Source organism: Balaenoptera acutorostrata, chromosome 11 (genome assembly GCF_949987535.1).
Source record: "Balaenoptera acutorostrata chromosome 11, mBalAcu1.1, whole genome shotgun sequence".
Lineage (NCBI taxonomy): Eukaryota > Metazoa > Chordata > Mammalia > Artiodactyla > Balaenopteridae > Balaenoptera > Balaenoptera acutorostrata.
In genome coordinates, this window is record NC_080074.1 from 21,041,255 (window position 1) to 21,063,645 (window position 22,391).

Genomic DNA, 22,391 nt, shown 5'->3' on the forward strand with positions numbered 1-22,391 from the left:
CTAGATAATTGATGTTTTTATGCTATTGCAAATGGTATTGTTTTATAATATCATTTTCTAATTATTCATTTGCAAGTATGGAAAAATACAATTGCCTTCTATATGTTGATCTTCTATCCTGAGAGCTTGCTAAATATATTTATTAATTCAAGTAGGCTTTTGGCATATCCCTTATGATTTTCTTGTTGTTTATGAATAGAGACAGTTTTACTACTTCTTTTCCTGTCTGCATGCCTCTTATTTCTTTTCTTTGTCATAATGCACTGTTAATGTAGAAAATTATATTGATTTTCAAATGTTAAACCAATTTTCATCCTTGGGATAAATCTCACTTGGTCATAATGTATTAACCTTTTTACATATTGCTGGATTTGATTTGCCAATATTTTGTTAAGGATTTTTACAGGTTATGAGGAATACTGGCCTGAAATTTACTTTTCCTTTAATGTCTTTGTCAGGATTTTGGTATCAATTATACTGGCTTTATATGATTTGGGAAGTGTTCCCTCCTCTATTTACTGAAAGAGTTTGTATAAAACTGTGTATTTCTTTCTTAAATGCTTGAAAGAATTCACAGTGTGGGCATCTGGGCCTGATATTTGTTTGTTTTCGTAGAAAGGTTTTGGTATATGGATTCAGTTTCTTTAATAAATATAGAGTTATTCATATTTTCTTGTTCTTGTTGAGTCATTTTGGTGAACTGTATTTCTTGTGAACTAGATCTAGAAGCTTTCTCAGACTTCATTTCAACTTTTTGGAGAGACTATTCCATATGCAGTTTTCAACTCTTTCGAGTTAATACCAAAGAGCGCAACTGTGGGATTATATGATAAGAATATGTTTAGTTTTGTAAGAAACCACCAAACTATCTTCCAAAATGGCTGTTACCATTTTGCATTCTTTTTTTTTTTTAATTTTTATTTATTTATTTATTTTATTTATGGCTGTGTTGGGCCTTCGTTTCTGTGCGAGGGCTTTCTCTAGTTGCGGCAAGCGGGGGCCACTCTTCATCGCAGTGCGCGGGCCTCTCACTGTCGCCGCCTCTCTTGTCGCGGAGCACAGGCTCCAGATGCGCAGGCTCAGTAATTGCGGCTCACGGGCCCAGCTGCTCCGCGGCATGTGGGATCTTCCCAGACCAGGGCTCGAACCCGTTTCCCCTGCATTGGCAGGCAGATTCTCAACTGCTGTGCCACCAGGGAAACCCCCATTTTGCATTCTTATCAGCAATGTATGAAGGAGTTATGTTGCTCCACATCCTTGCCAGTATGTGATGTTGTCAGTGTTCCAGATTTTGGCCATTCTAATAAGTTTCTTGTTTTCATTTGCATTTCCCTGATGACATATGATGTAGAGCATCTTTTCATATGCTTATTTGCCATGTATATATCTTCTTCTGTGAGGTGTCTAGTAAGGTCTTTGGTACATTTTAAAATCAGGCTTTTTTTTTTACTGTTGAGTTTTAATATAATTTGGAGAACAGTCCTTTATCAGATGTGTCTTTTGCAAAATTTTCTTTCAGTCTGTGGCTTATCTTCTAATTCATCTGATATTATCTTTCACAGAGCATATGTTCTTTAATTTTAATGAAGTCCAGCTTATCAATTATTTCTTTCATAGATTGTGTCTTTGATGTTGTATCTAAAAAGGCAACATCATATATAGGTCTATGAGCCATCTTGATTTAATTTTGGTGAAGGGTGTAAGGTCTGTGTCTAGATCCATTTTTTTTGCATGTGGATGTCCTGTTGTTCCAGCACCATTTGTTGAAGAAACTATCTTTGCCCCATTGAATTGACTTTACTCTTTGGCCAAAGTTCAGTTGACTTTAATTATGGGGGTCTATTTCTGGGCTCTCTGTTCTTTTTCATTGATCTATTTGTCTATTCTTTCACCAATATCACACTCTCTTGATTATTCTAGTTTCGTATTAAGTCTTTTCTACTTTTCATTTTTATTTTTTTATTTTTGGCTGCATTGGGTCTTCGTTGCTGCGTGCAGGCTTTCTCTGGTTGCAGTGAGCACGGGCTTCTCATTGTGGTGGCTTCTCTTGTTGTGGAGCTTGGGCTCTAGGTGCATGGGCTTCAGTAGTTGTGGCTCGCAGGCTCTAGAACACAGGCTCAGTAGTTGTGGCACATGGGCTTCAGTAGTTGTGGCTCGCAGGCTCTAGAACACAGGCTCAGTAGTTGTGGCACATGGGCTTAGTTGCTCTGCAGCATGTGGGCTCTTCCCGGACCAGGGATTGAACCTGTGTCCCCTGCATTGGCAGGCGGATTCTTAACCACTACACCACCAGGGAAGTCCTCATATTAAGTCTTGAAGTCAGGTACAGTCAGTTCTCCAGCTTTGTTCTTCTCCTTCAATGTTGTGTTGGCGATTCAGAGTCTTTTGCCTCTCCATATAAACTTTAGAATCAGTTTTTCAGTTCTCCACAGTTTGTCATTATCCACAAAATAGCTTTCTGGGATTTCCATTGGGATTGCACTGAATCTGTAGATTAAATTGGGAAGAACTGACATCTTGACAGTATTGAGTTGTCCTATTCATAAGCATGGAATATCTCTCCACTTATTCAGTTCTTTCATTTCATTCATCAGAGTTTTGTAGTTTTCCTCATATACATCTTGTATATATTATATTTTGTTAGATTTATAGCTAAGTATTTCATTTTGGGGGGTACTAATGTAAATGGAAATGTGCTTTAAATTTCAAATTCCACCTGTTTTTTGTTGGTATATAGGACGGTGATTGACTTTTGTTTATTAACCTGTATCCTGCAAACTTACTATAACCATTTATTAGACCTGGGAGATTTTTTGCCAATTATTTCAGATTTTCTACAAAGATGATCATGTCATTTGTGAACAAAGAGAGTTTTATGTCTTCCTTCCTTCCTTTGTACCTGATCTTAGCGGGAAATCTTTGAGTGGCTCACCATTAAGTATAATGTCAGCTGTAAGTTTTTTGTAGATAATCTTTATCAGATTGAGAATGTTCCCCTCTATTTCTAGTTTATTGAGAGATTTTATCATGAATGTATGTTGGATTTTGTCAAATGCTTTTTCTGCATCTATGAATTTGATAATATGATTTTTCTTCTTTAGTCTGTTGATGTAGTGGATTCCATTAATTGATTTTCAAATGTTGAGGCAGCCTTGCATATGGTGTTTAATTCTTTTTATGCTCTTAAAATTTGATTTGCTAATATTTTGTTGAGGATTCTTGCATCTACATTCATGAGAGATATTGGTCTGTAGTTTTCTTTTCTTGTAATGTCTTTGTCTGGTTAGTATTAGGGTGTTGCTGGCCTCATAGAATGAGTTATAAAGTATTCCCTCTGCTTCTATCCTCTGAAAAAGATTGGTATGATTCCATCCTTAAATATTCAGTAGAATTCATCACCCTCTGGGCCTGGGGCTTTCTGTTTTGGAAGGTTATTAATTATTGATTCAATTTTTAAAGTAAATATAGGTCTATTCAGATCATCTCTTTTTTTCCTGTGTGAGTTTTGGCAAATTGTGTCTTTCAAGATATTGGGTCATTTCAGAGGCAGACAACAGAAGCAAGAAAAACTACAATCCTGCAGCCTGTGGACCAAAAACCACAGTTACAGAAAGACAGAGAAGATGAAAAGGCAGAGGGCTATGTACCAGATGAAGGAACAAGAAAAAACCCCAGAAAAACAACTAAATGAAGTGGAGATAGGCAACCTTCCAGAAAAAGAATTCAGAATAATGATAGTGAAGATGATCCAGGACCTCGGAATAAGAATGGAGGCAAAGATTGAGAAGATGCAAGAAATGATTAACAAAGACCTAGAAGAATTAAAGAACAAACAAACAGAGATGACCAATACAATAACTGAAATGAAAACTACACTAGAAGGAATCAATAGCAGAATAACTGAGGCAGAAGAACGGATAAGTGACCTGGAAGACAGAATGGTGGAATTCACTGCTGCGGAACAGACTAAAGAAAAAAGAATAAAAAGAAATGAAGACAGCCTAAGAGACCTCTGGGACAACATTAAACGCAACAACATTTGCATTATAGGGGTCCCAGAAGGAGAAGAGAGAGAGAAAGGACCAGAGAAAATATTTGAAGAGATTATAGTCGAAAACTTCCCTAACATGGGAAAGGAAATAGCCACCCAAGTCCAGGAAGCGCAGAGAGTCCCATACAGAATAAACCCAAGGAGAAACATGCTGAGACACATAGTAATCAAAGTGGCAAAAATTAAAGACAAAGAAAAATTACTGAAAGCAGCAAGGGAAAAACGACAAATAACATACAAGGGAACCCCCATAAGGTTAACAGCTGATTTCTCAGCAGAAACTCTGCAAGCCAGAAGGGAGTGGCATGATATACTTAAAGTGATGAAAGGGAAGAACCTACAACCAAGATTACTCTACCCAGCAAGGATCTCATTTAGATTTGATGGAGAAATCAAAAGCTTTACAGACAAGCAAAAGCTAAGAGAATTCAGCACCACCAAACCAGCTCTACAACAAATGCTAAAGGAACTTCTCTAAGTGGGAAACACAAGAGAAGAAAAGGACCTACAAAAACAAACCCAAAACAATTAAGAAAATGGTCATAGGAACATACATATCGATAATTACCTTAAACGTGAATGGATTAAATGCCCCAACCAAAAGACATAGACTGGTTGAATGGATACAAAAACAAGACCCATATATATGCTGTCTACAAGAGACCCACTTCAGACCTAGGGACACATACAGACTGAAAGTGAGGGGATGGAAAAAGATATTCCATGCAAATGGAAATCAAAAGAAAGCTGGAGTAGCTATACTCATATCAGATAAAATAGACTTTAAAATAAAGAATGTTACAAGAGACAAGGAAGGACACTACATAATGATCCAGGGATCAATCCAAGAAGAAGATATAACAATTATAAATATATATGCACCCAACATAGGAGCACCTCAATACATAAGGCAACTGCTAACAGCTATAAAAGAGGAAATCGACAGTAACACAATAATAGTGGGGGACTTTAACACCTCACTTACGCCAATGGACAGATCATCCAAAATGAAAATAAATAAGGAAACAGAAGCTTTAAATGACACAATAGACCAGATAGATTTAATTGATATATATAGGACATTCCATCCAAAAACGGCAGATTACACGTTCTTCTCAAGTGCACACGGAACATTCTCCAGGATAGATCACATCTTGGGTCACAAATCAAGCCTCAGTAAATTTAAGAAAATTGAAATCATATCAAGCATCTTTTCTGACCACAACGCTATGAGATTAGAAATGAATTACAGGGAAAAAAACGTAAAAAAGACAAACACATGGAGGCTAAACAATACGTTACTAAATAACCAAGAGATCACTGAAGAAATCAAACAGGAAATAAAAAAATACCTAGAGACAAATGACAATGAAAACACGACGACCCAAAACCTATGGGATGCAGCAAAAGCGGTTCTAAGAGGGAAGTTTATAGCTATACAAGCCTACCTAAAGAAACAAGAAAAATCTCAAGTAAACAATCTAACCTTACACCTAAAGAAACTAGAGAAAGAAGAACAAACAAAACCCAAAGTTAGCAGAAGGAAAGAAATCATAAAGATCAGAGCAGAAATAAATGAAATAGAAACAAAGAAAACAATAGCAAAGATCAATAAAACTAAAAGTTGGTTCTTTGAGAAGATAAACAAAATTGATAAGCCATTAGCCAGACTCATCAAGAAAAAGAGGGAGAGGACTCAAATCAATAAAATCAGAAATGAAAAAGGAGAAGTTACAACAGACACCGCAGAAATACAAAACATCCTAAGAGACTACTACAAGCAACTTTATGCCAATAAAATGGACAACCTGGAAGAAATGGACAAATTCTTAGAAAGGTATAACCTTCCAAGACTGAATCAGGAAGAAACAGAAAATATCAACAGACCAATCACAAGTAATGAAATTGAAACTGTGATTAAAAATCTTCCAACAAACAAAAGTCCAGGACCAGATGGCTTCACAGGTGAATTCTATCAAACATTTAGAGAAGAGCTAACACCCATCCTTCTCAAACTCTTCCAAAAAATTGCAGAGGAAGGAACTCTCCCAAACTCATTCTATGAGGCCACCATCACCCTGATACCAAAACCAGACAAAGACACTACAAAAAAAGAAAATTACAGACCAATATCACTGATGAATATAGATGCAAAAATCCTCAACAAAATACTAGCAAACAGAATCCAACAACACATTAAAAGGATCATACACCACGATCAAGTGGGATTTATCCCAGGGATGCAAGGATTCTTCAATATACGCAAATCAATCAATGTGATACACCATATTAACAAATTGAAGAAGAAAAACCATATGATCATCTCAATAGATGCAGAAAAAGCTTTTGACAAAATTCAACACCCATTTCTGATAAAAACTCTCCAGAAAGTGGGCATAGAGGGAACCTACCTCAACATAATAAAGGCCATATATGACAAACCCACAGCAAACATCATTCTCAATGGTGAAAAACTGAAAGCATTTCCTCTAAGATCAGGAACGAGACAAGGATGTCCACTCTCACCACTATTATTCAACATAGTTCTGGAAGTCCTAGCCACGGCAATCAGAGAAGAAAAAGAAATAAAAGGAATACAAATTGGAAAAGAAGAAGTAAAACTGTCACTGTTTGCGGATGACATGATACTATACATAGAGAATCCTAAAACTGCCACCAGAAAACTGCTAGAGCTAATTAATGAATATGGTAAAGTTGCAGGTTACAAAATTAATGCACAGAAATCTCTTGCATTCCTATACACTAATGATGAAAAATCTGAAAGAGAAATTATGGAAACACTCCCATTTACCATTGCAACAAAAAGAATAAAATATCTAGGAATAAACCTACCTAGGGAGACAAAAGACCTGTATGCAGAAAACTATAAGACACTGATGAAAGAAATTAAAGATGATACCAACAGATGGAGAGATATACCATGTTCTTGGATTGGAAGAATCAACATTGTGAAAATGAGTATACTACCCAAAGCAATCTACAGATTCAATGCAATCCCTATCAAATTACCAATGGCATTTTTTACGGAGCTAGAACAAATCATCTTAAAATTTGTATGGAGACACAAAAGACCCCGAATAGCCAAAGCAGTCTTGAGGCAAAAAAATGGAGCTGGAGGAATCAGACTCCCTGACTTCAGACTATACTACAAAGCTACAGTAATCAAGACAATATGGTACTGGCACAAAAACAGAAACATAGATCAATGGAACAAGATAGAAAGCCCAGAGATTAACCCACGCACCTATGGTCAACTAATCTATGACAAAGGAGGCAAAGATATACAATGGAGAAAAGACAGTCTCTTCAATAAGTGGTGCTGGGAAAACTGGACAGCTACATGTACAAGAATGAAATTAGAATACTCCCTAACACCATACACAAAAATAAACTCAAAATGGATTAGAGACCTAAATGTAAGACTGGACACTATAAAACTCTTAGAGGAAAACATAGGAAGAACACTCTTTGACATAAATCACAGCAAGATCTTTTTCGATCCACCTCCTAGAGTAATGGAAATAAAAACAGAAATAAACAAGTGGGACCTAATGAAACTTCAAAGCTTTTGCACAGCAAAGGAAACCATAAACAAGACGAAAAGACAACCCTCAGAATGGGAGAAAATATTTGCAAATGAATCAACGGACAAAGGATTAATCTCCAAAATATATAAAGAGCTCATTCAGCTCAATATCAAAGAAACAAACACCCCAATCCAAAAATGGGCAGAAGACCTAAATAGACATTTCTCCAAAGAAGACATTTCTCCAAAAAAAAAAAAAAAAAAAAAAAAAAAAAAAAAAAAAAAGATATTGGGTCATTTCATCTGGATTTTCAAATCTGTGGGCATAGAGTTGTTATCCTTTCATTAAAAAAATATAATATGCCCCTTTACTTCTTAAATAAATGGTAACAAATTATATAGACTTTTCTCTATCTTAGCCCCATTTTAACACGCACAACTTGCTTTTCATGGACTGGTAGAATAATGTGTTTATTTGAACCATGACAACAAGTATCCTATGACCCCAGTCAGTCTGGGTAACTACCTCCCAATATCAAGCGGTGTCTTAGCTTAATTACAATATAAATGCTTTTTCATGTATTTGATTTAGCCAATGTTGGATACTGTATGGTGCCTGAGGGTAGAAGCCAGGTCTATTTAACTCATCAAATAAAGTTTTAAACTCCATTTGTTTTGGTACATTTTTTGATATTTGGACCTAGTTTATGGCAAGTGGGTGTAGAGGTAGGTGCCCAATAAATGGTATAGCTTCCCCCTGATGATTTTTTGAGAAGTGCTTATATATGTTTCATAGTTACACGTGCATTTTCTTTTCTTCTACAGTCACAGGATTCGATCTTTGGGGTGCTGTAGTGGCTACTGGTGTGGTCTGCACATTCTACTGCACCATGGTATGTCAAGAACGTTATTTCTCCTTTCACTCTACACACTTGCTTTGCAAAATTGAAAATTTCAATCGTTGCATGCTGCCATCTGGGTTCTTCATACCTGCCTCCCACAGTATAACATTTTTTGTAAGGAATATTCAGTCCAGGGTAAAATTTGATCCTTTGTAGGACATTGATCATAACTGATATTTTTTTCTTTCATTTGAACCATGCCGTGGTCCCCAACCTTGTCTCCTAATTCACTCTCACTGTTGCTGTGTTACTATAGCTGTGCTCATAATATTCTTCAGCTTAGAAACCTGAGATAACTTCCCATTGCCTTTAGGCAGGAGCAACAGTCAAAATATGTAAGAACCAGTGTGGCATGGGCACTGATATTATCATGGATGCTGATCCTTAGCAGTGGTGCAAGTCTTATGCAACCCCTGATATTCTAGGTCTTAATCTTTTAGTTGCTCAGTGTTTTGGAAGACAAGATCCTCAAGGAGGGGCTGGTTCAGGGACTGGAGGGGGACACTTGGGAAGTTTGTGGCAGTGGCTAATACAAAACAATTTTAGTTTTTTCAGCAACTGGTATGTCCTTCTTTGTGCATACTGGTTGAATTTCAGCCCTACCTATAGGATAAAATCTATGATATTGCCATTTGCAATTTGACTCTGAATTTTTTTCGCAACGATATTCCCACACCACTCCACGGCACTCCATAGTATATATCTGGCTGCCCTCAACATGCCACATATTTTAACCTCTCTAAGCTTTTGCCCATGCTATTTTCTCTATTGGGAGGACCTTACATCTTGGACTCTGCTTATATTTGAAAGTTTGGTCTAAGCATTACCTTCCTGACTATCTCCCTTGGGTGCACTTCTTGGCCAAGATCCATGTCTTCGTTATCTTTGTCCAGCATGGTGTATAAGCATGTAGATGCTTAATAATATCTGGTAGAAGCATTAATCCTGATGTACTTTCCCCTCAAAGGGTGGTCTTAAAGCGGTTATCTGGACGGATGTTTTTCAAGTTGGGATCATGGTGGCTGGATTTGCATCTGTGATTATACAGGCTTCATTGACTCAAGGTGGAATCAACATTATTCTAAATGATGCCTATAATGGAGGAAGATTAAACTTCTGGAAGTAAGTTGCTATTTACTTCTTGGTTAATAGAACATTCCTTTGGTTTTTTTCTGTTAAAAAAATCTCTTGGCTGAAATAGTAAGTTTACATTAGAAAACAAACCAACCGTTAAGGGTGTGGTACAAAAATTTGAAGCTGGGAAGTTAATGCGTAAGGAGTTTCCACCAGGTCTTTAAGGGGTTAGTCAGTTGGTAGTTAGCTACATGGAGCTGAGGATGGTGCGTCCTCCTGAGAAGGGATTGATAGCAAAAGAGTATTTTCTTCCAGATATTAAAGTCTGGCATAGGTTGAAAGGTGTGGGTAGGGAAATAAGGGAAGATATACTAGAGAGAGAAGAAAAGGAAACCTCTTAAGAAAAAAACACTAAAAGACAGTGATTCCATTTTGACAGTTCTTTGTTTCAAGCAGCCTAGAGAATTTCTCTTTTAATATTACCCTGATAATGTATAGTATATTATTATTATGCTACATATATATGTGTGTATTATATGTGTATAAATGTTAAATAATGTACATTATGTAATATTAAATATTATTTCTTGAAAATTGACTAGAAAAGTTACAGCTGATGCCTCAAGTCTCAGTATAGCATAAGATATAACGTCTTCAACAACTATTTAGTTTTCTTAAAGAAGGCTAATGGAGAAAATAGATATTTCATCACAAATATATCACACAATTAAAAAAAATATTTTAAACACCTTCTCTTTGGGATCAATAGTGTCTTCCTTGTACATCACATTCAACGTGCAGGGGGGGGGGGTCATTTTGACATAGACCAACTTATTTTCTCTTTCAGCAGCCGTGTTCTGAGATAAGCAAGCAGAAATCATTGGCAAAAGGAAAGAAAATCATTTTGCACTTGGTGGCTCTCTTCCAGTTTTCTGAAAATAGGTGCTAATGTATGAGAAGAACATCAGAAATTGAACAGGGTCAATGTGTTAATTTGCAAGAATGAATTACAGTGAATCAACTTCAGCTGTTCTCAATAGTTTTTTTTTCTTTTACCACAAGATTCAGATTCCAAGGAAGAGAGCCCCCAGTTGGCCTAGCGTGGGCATGATTCCATCCTGTAGCTAGTGCAGAGCAGAACATTTTGATTGACCACCATTTAGACTATTTAATGGAGAAATGGTATAGTTTCCCCAAGGCAAACCTAGGTTGCTGTTACCAGAAGAAGGGGGAGTGGGTACCAAGAGGCAGAAACAACCAGTGGCCACTTGGGACACTTGGATTACTCCCAAATCTCTTCCTAGTCAGCTAGGTTGAGGGGAAGGGGTGTGGAGTCAATCATTTTTCTGTAAAATAACTGTCACTTTATACAAAGAGTACATACATTGCTGCATTGAAACGATAACTTATACATCAGTAAGAGATTCTAAAAAGTAAAAGATTAGACATTTTTATGACCGTTACAAGGTTGCCAACAATTAAGGAATAATGAAAAGCCTTATTGTATATCCCTTGTTTTTCAAATATGTTTTGAGAATATGGTGGGCAATAGATCTGCTCTTGTTGAGGTAAATGAAGGGAAGGATTTTGTGTTGGTATTTTCTGTATGGTCTATAGTTGACATGTATTCTGTATTGCCAAAACCACTGAATTGGATGTTTTAAATCTTGTCTTACTTCCTTCAAGTAACTCGCTGAACCCTTTGGTTCTTGACTGTTATTAGCTAGTATAGTAGCTGCTTTCTCCATGGGAGAAAGGGCCAACACCCTTAAAACTCAGACTTTGATATTAAGTGTTAGAGAATGGAATAGAGGCTCTTATCTTTCCATAAGAATGCTGGAAAATGCATAAAAATGTAGCACTTTACTCAGCTGATCTCAAATATAAGCTTTGAAGTGGAATTGCAGAATTTCATAATTTTCAGAAAGTTTCCATTGAAACTAATTCTGCAGAAAATTTTCAAGCTTACATTGTGTATGAGAGATGAACAGACTCATTCTTTCCAAGGTGATACGTTAAGAAGGGTTAAAAGATGTATCGAATGTGGAAGTTGAGCTTTCTTTGTAGCAATGTTTTGTAAATGTCATAATGACTTTGAACTATGAGTACTTAGTTTGTGCACGCAGCATTTTAAGAACAGATTATAATGAAATGAAAACCATTAAACTGCATTAATTGAATTCTTAAGCTTGAATATAAAGTAGAACTATGACTATACAAGTGCTAGGAGAGGAATTACACACACAAAATGTGTCAATATTGTGTTCATTTCAGTACTATTTCTATTGCTGCAGTGTACCTAGGAATCCCTCTCTCTCTTTTTTCAGCTTCGTGCTCCTCTCTGATTACAGCATGGCAGACTTGTTTAAATAATTTCCTATGGCCATGGGAGAACAATTTCTATAAATGCTCAGAATGATTGGAACATTCATTTTTTTCCTCCAGTCCCATCCAGAATTTCCAAATCTCTGAAAGTATCAATTTTTATTTCATTGAACTTAAGAATATTTCTACCTTTTATATTACTTAATCGGTACATATTTATGTATGTGTTTATATTTATAAATATTTATTTATATTTATGTAGGTATACATTGCTTGCTTCCAAAATTACTCTAGGAAGATTTCTGTAGTGTTTGGCTGAGACTTCAAATTTGTTTTCTGTTTGTTTTCATTTAGTTTTGATCCTAACCCTTTGCAAAGACACACATTCTGGACGATTGTTATAGGAGGGACCTTCACATGGACCAGCGTCTATGGAGTCAACCAGTCCCAAGTGCAGAGATATATTTCCTGTAAAAGCAGATTCCAGGCAAAAATGTAAGACAAACTACGGTACATGAATCATCAATAACCATCAGTTGTCTTTATGGAAACTCTTTCAAAAGTCAAGCTCTGCTCAAGTTTTAAGTCTTTTGTGTCATGAAATTCTAAGAGATAAATGATATACTACAAAAGGATCACATAGAACAAAGTGGCATTGTATGTTTTAAATCAGATATTTAAAAATATTTATATCAATTATTAAGTAAAACAAATCTTATCAAATAAATAGGCATTTATTGTGCATCTGTTTGTATGAGGAACTGTAGAGAATAAAAAATGATAAATATATGGCTCTTGTCATGAAGGAACTTAGCATCAAATTAGGAAAATATATACAAGTATGTGAAAAGTAAACTAACACTAGAGGTATAACAGTTCTGTGAAACAGTATAACAAATAGAGGAAATGTTCTAGAGCATTATATTGCCAGGTGTGCTGGTGCATTTTATTTTCAGACACAGTAGTGGGTTTATAACCTTGTTCTAATACTTGCTACTTGAGTGATTTGGCGTGAGTTACTTAGACTCTCCGAGCTTCAGTTTCTAAACTTGTAAAATGAGCATAAGATATCACACATCTCGTGGAGGTATTATAAAATACTGTGTTTGGCACGCATGTGGTAGGGATCCAGTAAATGTGAATTCCTTTTTCCACCTCAAATCATGGGATGTGAAGGCAGGGGATAAGTGAGAGATTCCTGTCAAGCAGGCAGGTCCTGAAGAATGACCATATGTGGGCAGGTGGAGAAGTATGGGAGAGCATTCTGAGTAGGCAGAGTGATTTGGGCAAAGCTCAGAGGTGGGAAGGACAGCATGGTCAGGGGACTTTCCAGCCCATCTTGGCTTCAGCGAAGAGTATGAACAGTGGCTGGTTCTTTGTCAGGAGGCCTCAGATAAGCTTGGTGACTAGTGCTCTTCATGCTGATAAATCAGGCTATGCATTTAGGTGCTATAAAACTCTAAGTAGATTGATTAAGAGTAACAAGGTGGTTGGAGTAGGAAGAGTGGCAGTTCTGTTGCTATTCAAAGGGGAATGTGAGAAATATATGAGGTCACATGTCAGTATATGAGAGTGAATTGGTTTAGACATTATCTGTCTTTGGTAAATTCCACAATGAAAAATCTGTATGAATATGAGTATAATAACTGGATATGGAATCCCCCAAAAGTGAGCTTAGGAGTTCTGCTACTTTAAGACACTTTAAAGGAATATAATTTATATATCCATTAATCCATCTACATTAGCAATGATGCCTCTCCCAAAGGAATTGTGCACATGCTGTTCTTTGGGAACACGTTTCTTTGAGAACATGGAACTGAAAAAGCCAATTTTATAACTGAAAGAACAGCATTAGAGCTTTCTTGGTAAGAAACAATTTCCTTCAGAATAGTCCAATGTGTCTCTTAAACAAGAGCTCAGGGGGACCATTTTCTCCCACTTTTTAACATTGGCTCCATGGGAAGAATGAGTCCCAGCCAAAAAAGTCAAGACCTACTGACATTGATTGACTGGGTACAATGTCAGATCTACATGAATGACATTAAAGTAAAATAAAACAATATAATAAAGTGTTAACTCATATATAAGTGAGGTGTGGTGACTGAGAGAGTGTCTGGGTATATTTTCTGATGATTTGGAGATGAGATATAGTTACAGTACTTTAAGACAATAACAAAACATGCGATGAATGTAGTCAGTCAAGGAAAAAGGCTAGCAATCTGTTGTGGGACCTGCTGCAAGGTAGCTTCTCCCGGAAGCAGACTGTGAGATGGAGGTTAGCATGCCAGAGTCTACTAGGGCATCACCACTGGAACAGAGAAGGAGGGGAAGGAAGAAGGGTTGGCCAGAGGGAGAAGTTGGACTGTAATGCAGTCTCAACAGAGGCCTCAAGGGGAGCCCTAGAGCTGGGATGACCCTTCAGACTGTCCCAAGTTGGCCTGAGGGGACTTAGCCTTTAAACCTCTGAATCCAGTTGTCATTTTATGCAGGCTTCTCTGGGGAAGGAGGTATGAGTTGGTGGGTGTGGGGGGACCTCTCTTCAGCCTAGGGCAGCTTATCAGTGTCCACTACAACACGCCTGGGGGGAAAATGTAACCACCTAGTGGGAGAAATATTTACTATCAACTGATTATTAAGACATAGCATTCAATGATATTAACACTAATAATATCAATAACTACCATTTAACAAGTGTTTATTACATACCATTGTACTATATGATATATACTATTTTATTTAGTTTCACATTATCACTCAGTGAGGTAGGCATTGTTATTTCTAGCTGTAAATGAAGAAACTGAGGATCAGAGAGGTTAGATTACTTGCCCAAGGTCACATATGGTAGGGAGAGCTAAGATTTATGCTCAGGACTGACTCCAGTGCTATTACGTAAACCTTTACACTCTACTGGAGCACACATCATTTATTAAAATGCTGAACATTGTTTTGGAAGATACCTGTCCAAGGAATACAGGTTTGCCTTTCCTATTTAATGGATGGCATTGCAAACCACATTTAAACAAGCTTGACGAGTTGCTATGTAAAGGCTAACAGTGTTTAGCAGTTTATAATTGCATCACTTTTAAAGGTAAAATGAGTAATAGTCACTGCCCTGTTGACTATTAAAATCTCTATTTCGTGACAAGACGTCCTGAAGGACTTAACTAGACACGATTGTAAAGCTAATAATGCCCATGGAACTCTGACCAGGAGGATACATTCATTCAATGGCAAAATCCCATCTATTCCAAGTATTTCCAAATACAGTGTTGATTGACATCATAAACAGAAGGTTAGGCCAGAATAAAACCCGTAGCATTTTCGAGAACCAAAAGAGAATGCACATCTATTGAATATAATCATGAAAGTCTCTTCTATTTATGTAACAATTTTCCTCATCTTTGAGATGGAAATTAAAATTGTCATTTGCTGGTTTGTTTTCACTTCTTCAGGTCTCTCTACATCAATCTTTTGGCACTCTGGTTGATCCTGGCCTGCACGGTGCTATGTGGGCTCAGCCTGTATTCCAGATACCATGACTGTGATCCTTGGACAGCCAAGAAAGTGTCTGCACCAGACCAGGTCCAGTACCATGTCTTTCTTACACATGCAAGAATGACATTCAGAAAGCTTATTAGCTGGGAGGAAAGAGTGTTCATGTTCTCGTAAAGTAAGAGCAAATAGGCACAATATAATCATCTTTAGTTTCTATAAAGCATTTGGAAAAAATTTATTTTAGCAGCTATAGCAAAAATGAAGAATGCTACATCCAATAAAAATATTGAAATACCTGGCAAAGTTTCAAGGTAGGTGTTAAATAGAAATAGCTCAAGGCTGGGAGTAGAAATATAAACACAGTTTAAAAAAAGCCCAAAACTATATACAAACTGTGGTACTGTAGAACATTTCGTGGGTGTTAGATTGTTCATTGATAAGCAGTTTACCTTCCAGTTGTTTTTTTTTTTTTAATTTATTTGGCTGCGCCAGGTTTTAGTTGGGGCACACGGGATCTTCGTTGCCGCGTGCAGGATCTTTTTTAGTTGCAGCATGCGGGATCCAGTTCCCTGATCAGGGATCAAACCAGGGCCCCCTGCATTTGGGACCGCGGAGTCTTAACCACTGGACCACCAGGAAAGTCCCACCTTCCAGTTTTTAAATGATAGGGAAGTGGATCTAAAAGTGAACATTTATTGAGCACCAGCTACGTGACGAGGTTGTGTGCCAAGAGCTTTGCACGCTTTATTTCTTTCAATTCTCACAACCCTATAATTCTAATTTTATAGACAAGGAAATGAATCTCAGAGAGGTTATATAATTTTCCCAAGGTCACATAGTTAATGAATAAGAATAGCTGCAAGCACTCATCAAATACCATGGGCCAGGCATGATTATAAATGCTTTATATAGATTTTAATTTTTAATCCTCACAGAAACAGTGCCGTGATGATCTCCCTTTCAAAAATAAGGAAACTGAGGCACAGAGAACTTAAATAACCAGCTTGTAAACCTGGAGCCAGGATTCAAACCCAGGCAGGCTACCACCAGTGTCCTAACTTTGAACCTCTATGCCATAGACCATCTTTCAGAAAGTGTAGCTAGAATCCAAACCCAGGACTGCCAGAGTCGATTGTAAATCAAGTGCCCAGGGGACTTATTAGAATGATGACAGGTTGAACTTTATGTTGGTGTAAATGCATAACATACTCCCAGAAAAATACAACTTTGTGGGGTTAGGAAATGAGAGCATCCTTGATCTGTGTATCTCAACCCTATCTTAATCTTTGCCCTCCTGTTGATAAACGGATCTTTCTATTTGTTCAGAGAATCCAAGAATCGTATTTACTCTGAAGATGGAGGCACTATTCCATTATATTTTCTCTAGTCAAGAATATTTTGTGATTTTTGTCAATCGTTATTGTCTGTGAAGACCATAGGGACTAAATTTTTTTTCTAATATACCTTCCCCTTACCCTGGGCCAAAACAATCCAAAAAACCCCAAAAAACAACAAAAAAATTTTTTTAAACCTACAACTTCCTAACCTTGAGACCACTTGTCATAGATTTTACACAGGGGGTATCTTGCATGCATGCATTTATCATTTAGAGAGCATGTGATAAATTTTTGAAAAAGAAAGAGATTTTCTCTGAATGATTCCACTAGTGTGTTGATTATTAACCACTAGTGTGTTGAGATTTTCTCTGAATGATTCCACTAGTGTGTTGACATGTGAAAATGTCAATTGACATTTTCCTGGGGTTACAATGGAAATAAGGCAGTCAGTAGAAAATCAGGTCAAAAGCTTAACCCAAGAGAGCAAAGGTATGTTTCTGCTACACTCTGCTGTAGCTCACCCTGAGGAAGCCAGATTAGTGCCTAGTTATAGTTTTACTATTTTTCTATCAATCTTACCTGGTGGATTCTACCTATACCTGAGGGATCATTCAGAATCTAAAATATAAGGCCGAAGATTTTTGAGAAAGTTGACGATAGGGTAGAGGATTTTAGATCTCGTTTTAATACTAACGATGGAAACAACTTTGGCTTATGTATAGAATACTTCTTGAAATTAAACTTGTAAGATGTCTTGGGAAAATGGGTGTTGAACTCACATAGAGAGAAGTGTTACTCTCTTTTTCTGAGAATAAAGAATTAATAAGCTTTAGTTGTTAAATGAGATCGAAGAGGCTGATGAGAATGGGCATAGCATCCACTGTGTACTATTGGGAGAAGGAATCAATGATGTTTCAATGAAATGAGAGGGCATTTTTCTAGAAAATTATCCTCTTAGGACTCTTTTGATTGAAAAACCAGTTTTGCCGAAAGACTGCCACGTAACACAATGCTGAAGGCATACACCTTCCCATCCTTATTTAATATTTATTTTTTAAAAGGTAACTTATCAAAAAGTAAGTATTAGGAGTTTTGTTTTTTTTTTAAAGAAGCAAGTTGAGGAATTTTGTGAGGTTACTCTCCACTCATCACTATGTCTCATACAACAGTTGACCCTTGAAAAACATGGGGGTTAGGGGTAGCGACCGTCTGCACAACAGAAACCTACGTATAATTTTTGACTCCCCTGAAACTTAACTACTAATAGCCTACTGTTGACCAGAAGCCTTACCGATAACAAAAACAGTTGATTAACATGTATTTTGTATGTTATAGGGATTATATACTGTATTCTTACAATAAAGTAAGCCAGAGAAAAGGAAGTGTTATTAAGAAAATTATGAAGACAAGAAGATACGTTTACAGTACTGTACTGATTGATACCATAAGTTTACCTTGTTTGTTTACAAGATGAATCATCTGTCAGTACCTACATCAATGTTGTCTTATGTGATACAAAACACTGCAGATGTTATACTTATTACTAACACAGGATGTCAAAAATGAAAGATAATGTGCAAAAGAAATTCATATTCATTTACAGGTATAACAAGTCATGCATTGATAAAGAAGCAGCAATATGATTGCTTTATTATAGCCTAGTGTGATCGATACGATTGCTTTGTGGTAGCCTCGCCTATATGGTAATAAATGAATCATTATAAAGTTTGGATGGCATACAGTATTACAGTCATATTGATAATACAGCATTGGAAAGATTGTTTTTTTTTAAAAAAAAATCACCCGTGATCATCAGTTGATGCACAGTTTCTCCAATTATGAGAGAGGCATACTGTGTAGTATAATATATTTATATAAATATAATTATATAAATATAATTCTTCGAAAGCAAAGTTATAAAACAGTAAAAAAAAAACCTAACACATTATTTTTATATTAACTGTCACTCACCTCATGCCTATGTAAGGGTAGGCTATCCTTGCATACATACTATGTAATACAAATCATGCATACGATGTTCTACACGTACATTTTTCTGTACTTATTGAAAAAAAATCAACATTTAAGTGGACCCACACAGTTCAAACTTGTTGTTCAAGGGTCAACTGTATATGCAACTAAAATTACATTTTTAATCCTGAACAGTGATTGAAGTTCACAAATATAATCTTGAGTCATCAAGTAAAGTTAAATTAAGTGAATTCTTCTTACTTAAGTGCAGAGGTATGTAAAATATTTTCTTTAAATTGATTTATTATTCCAAAGAATGAGAACAGCTACCTATTACTGAGCCTATTCTGTGTACTATACTAAGAACTTACACAGATTATCTAATTTAACTTTTATAGCAACTCTATGAGGTTAGGATTATTATTCCTATTTTACAGATGGGGAAACTGAGGCTCAGAGAGATTAAATAACAAAAGCCACATCTGTCTGAAGCCAGAGCCTGTACCCTTAACTACTGTGCTATTCTTTTCTTTAAGTGTTAGCAGGTAAAGAGTTTAATTTTATATATTTGGACATTTCAGTTATGTAGAATAGCTTCCTTCAGTTCTTGAAGAACACAAGATAAATGAGGTGTTAATTAATTTCATTTCATAGCAAAGAGTACTCGAGAGTAAATTTTGGTATTTTTCAGCTCATGCCTTATTTGGTACTGGACATTCTGCAAGATTATCCGGGACTTCCTGGACTTTTCGTGGCCTGTGCTTACAGTGGAACATTAAGGTATGAATTATGACTCTAATAATATAAGATTTCCCTTTTGGGATCTTTCTTTTGTTATTGGATATTTGGGGGAGATAAAGCTGAATTCTGGACATGAGCACAAATGGCCCCCATATAGGTAATGTACTCCATGTCTTCTCTCTGTTGGTCCAACTCTTCTCTCTAGGGGCTGGATATTGTCATCAGTCTCTTTTGTTTTTTTAATTAATTAATTAATTTTTGGCTGTGTTAGGTCTTCGTTGCGGTGTGCGGGCTTCTCATTGTGGTGGCTTCTCCCGTTGCGGAGCACGGGCTCTAGGCACTCGGGCCTAAATCAACTATACTTCAATAAAAAAAATTTTTTTTAAATAATGTAGTAGAAATCTGGTTATATTTCAGAAGTGACAGTATGTTTTCCCTTTTCTTTTACCTTGTTAAAGTATTATTAAAGTTTAAACATTATTAATCAAAATTGTGATTTTCCCTTACAGCACAGTGTCCTCCAGTATTAATGCCTTAGCAGCAGTAACTGTGGAAGACCTAGTCAAACCTCTCTTCCCATCTCTCTCAGAAAGGTCTCTCTTTTGGATTTCCCAAGGAATGAGTAAGTTTTTGTTTCACAATTCCATTTTAGCTCTGGGAGATGATTTTTAGAAATACCAGAAATTCTTTTCCATGGAAAATATGGAGTAAGTGAGTGTGAGTGTATATACACTCACATGCATGTGACTTAATGCAGTCATGGCCATATTTGCAATCAAGATTTGAGACATACTTCAAACAATTGTCAGGCCACCACAAAAAACAATTGCCAGGGGTGCTATTTGGCTAGCCTTCTTTCCTGCCTTCTTCCTATCCCAAATCCATGTTAAAATTCTTAGCCATAGTTAAAAATTTAACCCTTTACCATCTAAAACTTAGACCACAGTTTTAAGAAATTTAGTTTGGAACCAAGAGCCATGCTTTTTCTGTATTACCTAAGAGGGCACTGCCAGTTTAAGATATAGTCTGTGTGTATGGATTGAAGATAAAGGAACAGAGCATTATGATTTTTTACCGGTCTTGATTGTCTGTTCTCTCTGCACATGTAGACTGTCCAGAAGATAATCAATAAAATTGTCCAAGGTATGCTCAACTCCTTCATTCAATATGAATGCTTAAATTTATAGATTATAGGACCTTATTAGGGGTTAAATATCATATTGAATGGAAAGGGCTTTAACCTCAGTTCCCAGATGTCCCAACTGTAATAGCTGACTCAAAAAAATCTGGCTAGTGTACTTCCTTCTTCATTTTCAAATCTTGAGTATACATGTTTTGGGATGAATGACTAACAAACTTATTTTTTTTAAAAAGAATCTTTAACCTCAATAGCACTAATAGACTGTCAGAGACATAGTAAATAATATTCTGTTTTAAACCATAGTTCTATATATAATTCCCATGACTGTAGCCTGGAATAAGTACTTAATTTATATTCTTCAGTGTCCCCTAAATTTAACTAACATTGCATCATTTTATTATGTACCTGATTTTAATCCTGCAGCATAATTTCAGGATGATACAATGTTTCCTAAAGGGTATTTAGATGGGTTCATTATGGGACTGTTGAAATTGTGTGGTTTAGTAGAACAAATAGAAGCTTTTGAAGCTAGACAGACTCAGTCTTGTTTCACCAGTTAACTAGCTGTTAGCCTTGAGCAAACCCATCTGAGCCTCTGTTTCTTTATATGGAAAATGAGAACAAAAAATATTCACTTTGCAGGTACTATGAGGTTTAGAGATAATCCATGTAAAACAAGAGCCACTAACTGGTACTCAGGAATGATGTTGATGATGATTAATAACAAATCAACTCCGCTAGTGTAGATGAGGCTTTCATTCATTTTGAAAGGTTGTATATAGTCATTATCTTGAGGTATATACAGTAAGGACATCATAGAGAAGAACACTGCAAATGACTTGAATGTTTCCGATAACTCTGAGTACAAAAAACCACAATGGTGACCATTCATGAGCTGCCAAATAGAGAAGAATTTAGCTAAATATGTTGGAAATACTGTTTATAATAGAGTTTGGAGGCATGAAAAATCATTGCGACAAAAGCACTTTGAAAAAATTAATGTAAGTTTTTCCATTCTGGTGCAATAAGATTATTTACTTACTACGCTTAACAAAGGTGTGAGTGCTTGTGTTAAGTAAGATTGAAATAACATAAGGAATGCACTAATTTTTTGATAAACACATTTCTCATTCATTTTATTTTTTGTATTTTGAAGTTTATATGTGGGAAATTATATTAACGGATTTCAGGTGATTTTTGCTGAATGGAAGTCTTTAAAAATAAGAATAGGGGGTGGGTTTAATAAAAAAAAAACATTTTCCTATAGTAATTTTAAAAGCAAAATGTATACTTGGAGAAAATCTGGAAAATACTGAAAGCCAAAAGAGAAAAAAAATCCTGTAAGCTGACCACTGATGGTGGCTTGAGAATTTGTATAAAGTTTCAGGAAAATAGTTTGGTAGAAGGGGGAATATAATACTTGTCTTGAAACTGCCTTTCTTTGCTAGTTTAACAGGAAAGGTTTGTGGATGTTGATGGAGATTATGAGAAGGCTAAAGGTCCTAAAACACTCTTTGGTGTGGATTGCCACTTCCCAGGAGAAATTCAGAAGACTTTCTGAAGTTTATTACTCCCTTCCCCCAACATGTTATACAGAGCAGAGCTGAATTGTGTCCTGTTTCTGGCAAACTGAAAACAGACACCTGAGCCTTCCTTTTTTTTTTTTTTTTAACATCTTTATTGGAGTATAATTGCTTTACAATGGTGTATTAGTTTCTGTTTTATAACAAAGTGAATCAGCTATGCATATACATATATCCCCATATCCCCTCCCACTTGTCTCCCTCCCACCCTCCCTATCCCACCC

General features: G+C 36.3%; 1 protein-coding gene across 1 annotated transcript in view; it reads left to right on the forward strand.

Annotated features, from left to right (window-relative positions):
* Positions 1–22,391, forward strand: part of SLC5A8 (solute carrier family 5 member 8) — a 60,690-nt gene that overhangs the window by 12,786 nt on the left and 25,513 nt on the right. Inside the window, exons 4-9 of the mRNA XM_007165816.3 lie at positions 8,424–8,491; positions 9,468–9,622; positions 12,254–12,394; positions 15,352–15,481; positions 19,394–19,482; positions 19,953–20,065. Of these exons, the coding sequence (XP_007165878.1) occupies positions 8,424–8,491; positions 9,468–9,622; positions 12,254–12,394; positions 15,352–15,481; positions 19,394–19,482; positions 19,953–20,065 (696 nt within the window). The remainder of the gene's footprint in view (positions 1–8,423; positions 8,492–9,467; positions 9,623–12,253; positions 12,395–15,351; positions 15,482–19,393; positions 19,483–19,952; positions 20,066–22,391) is intronic.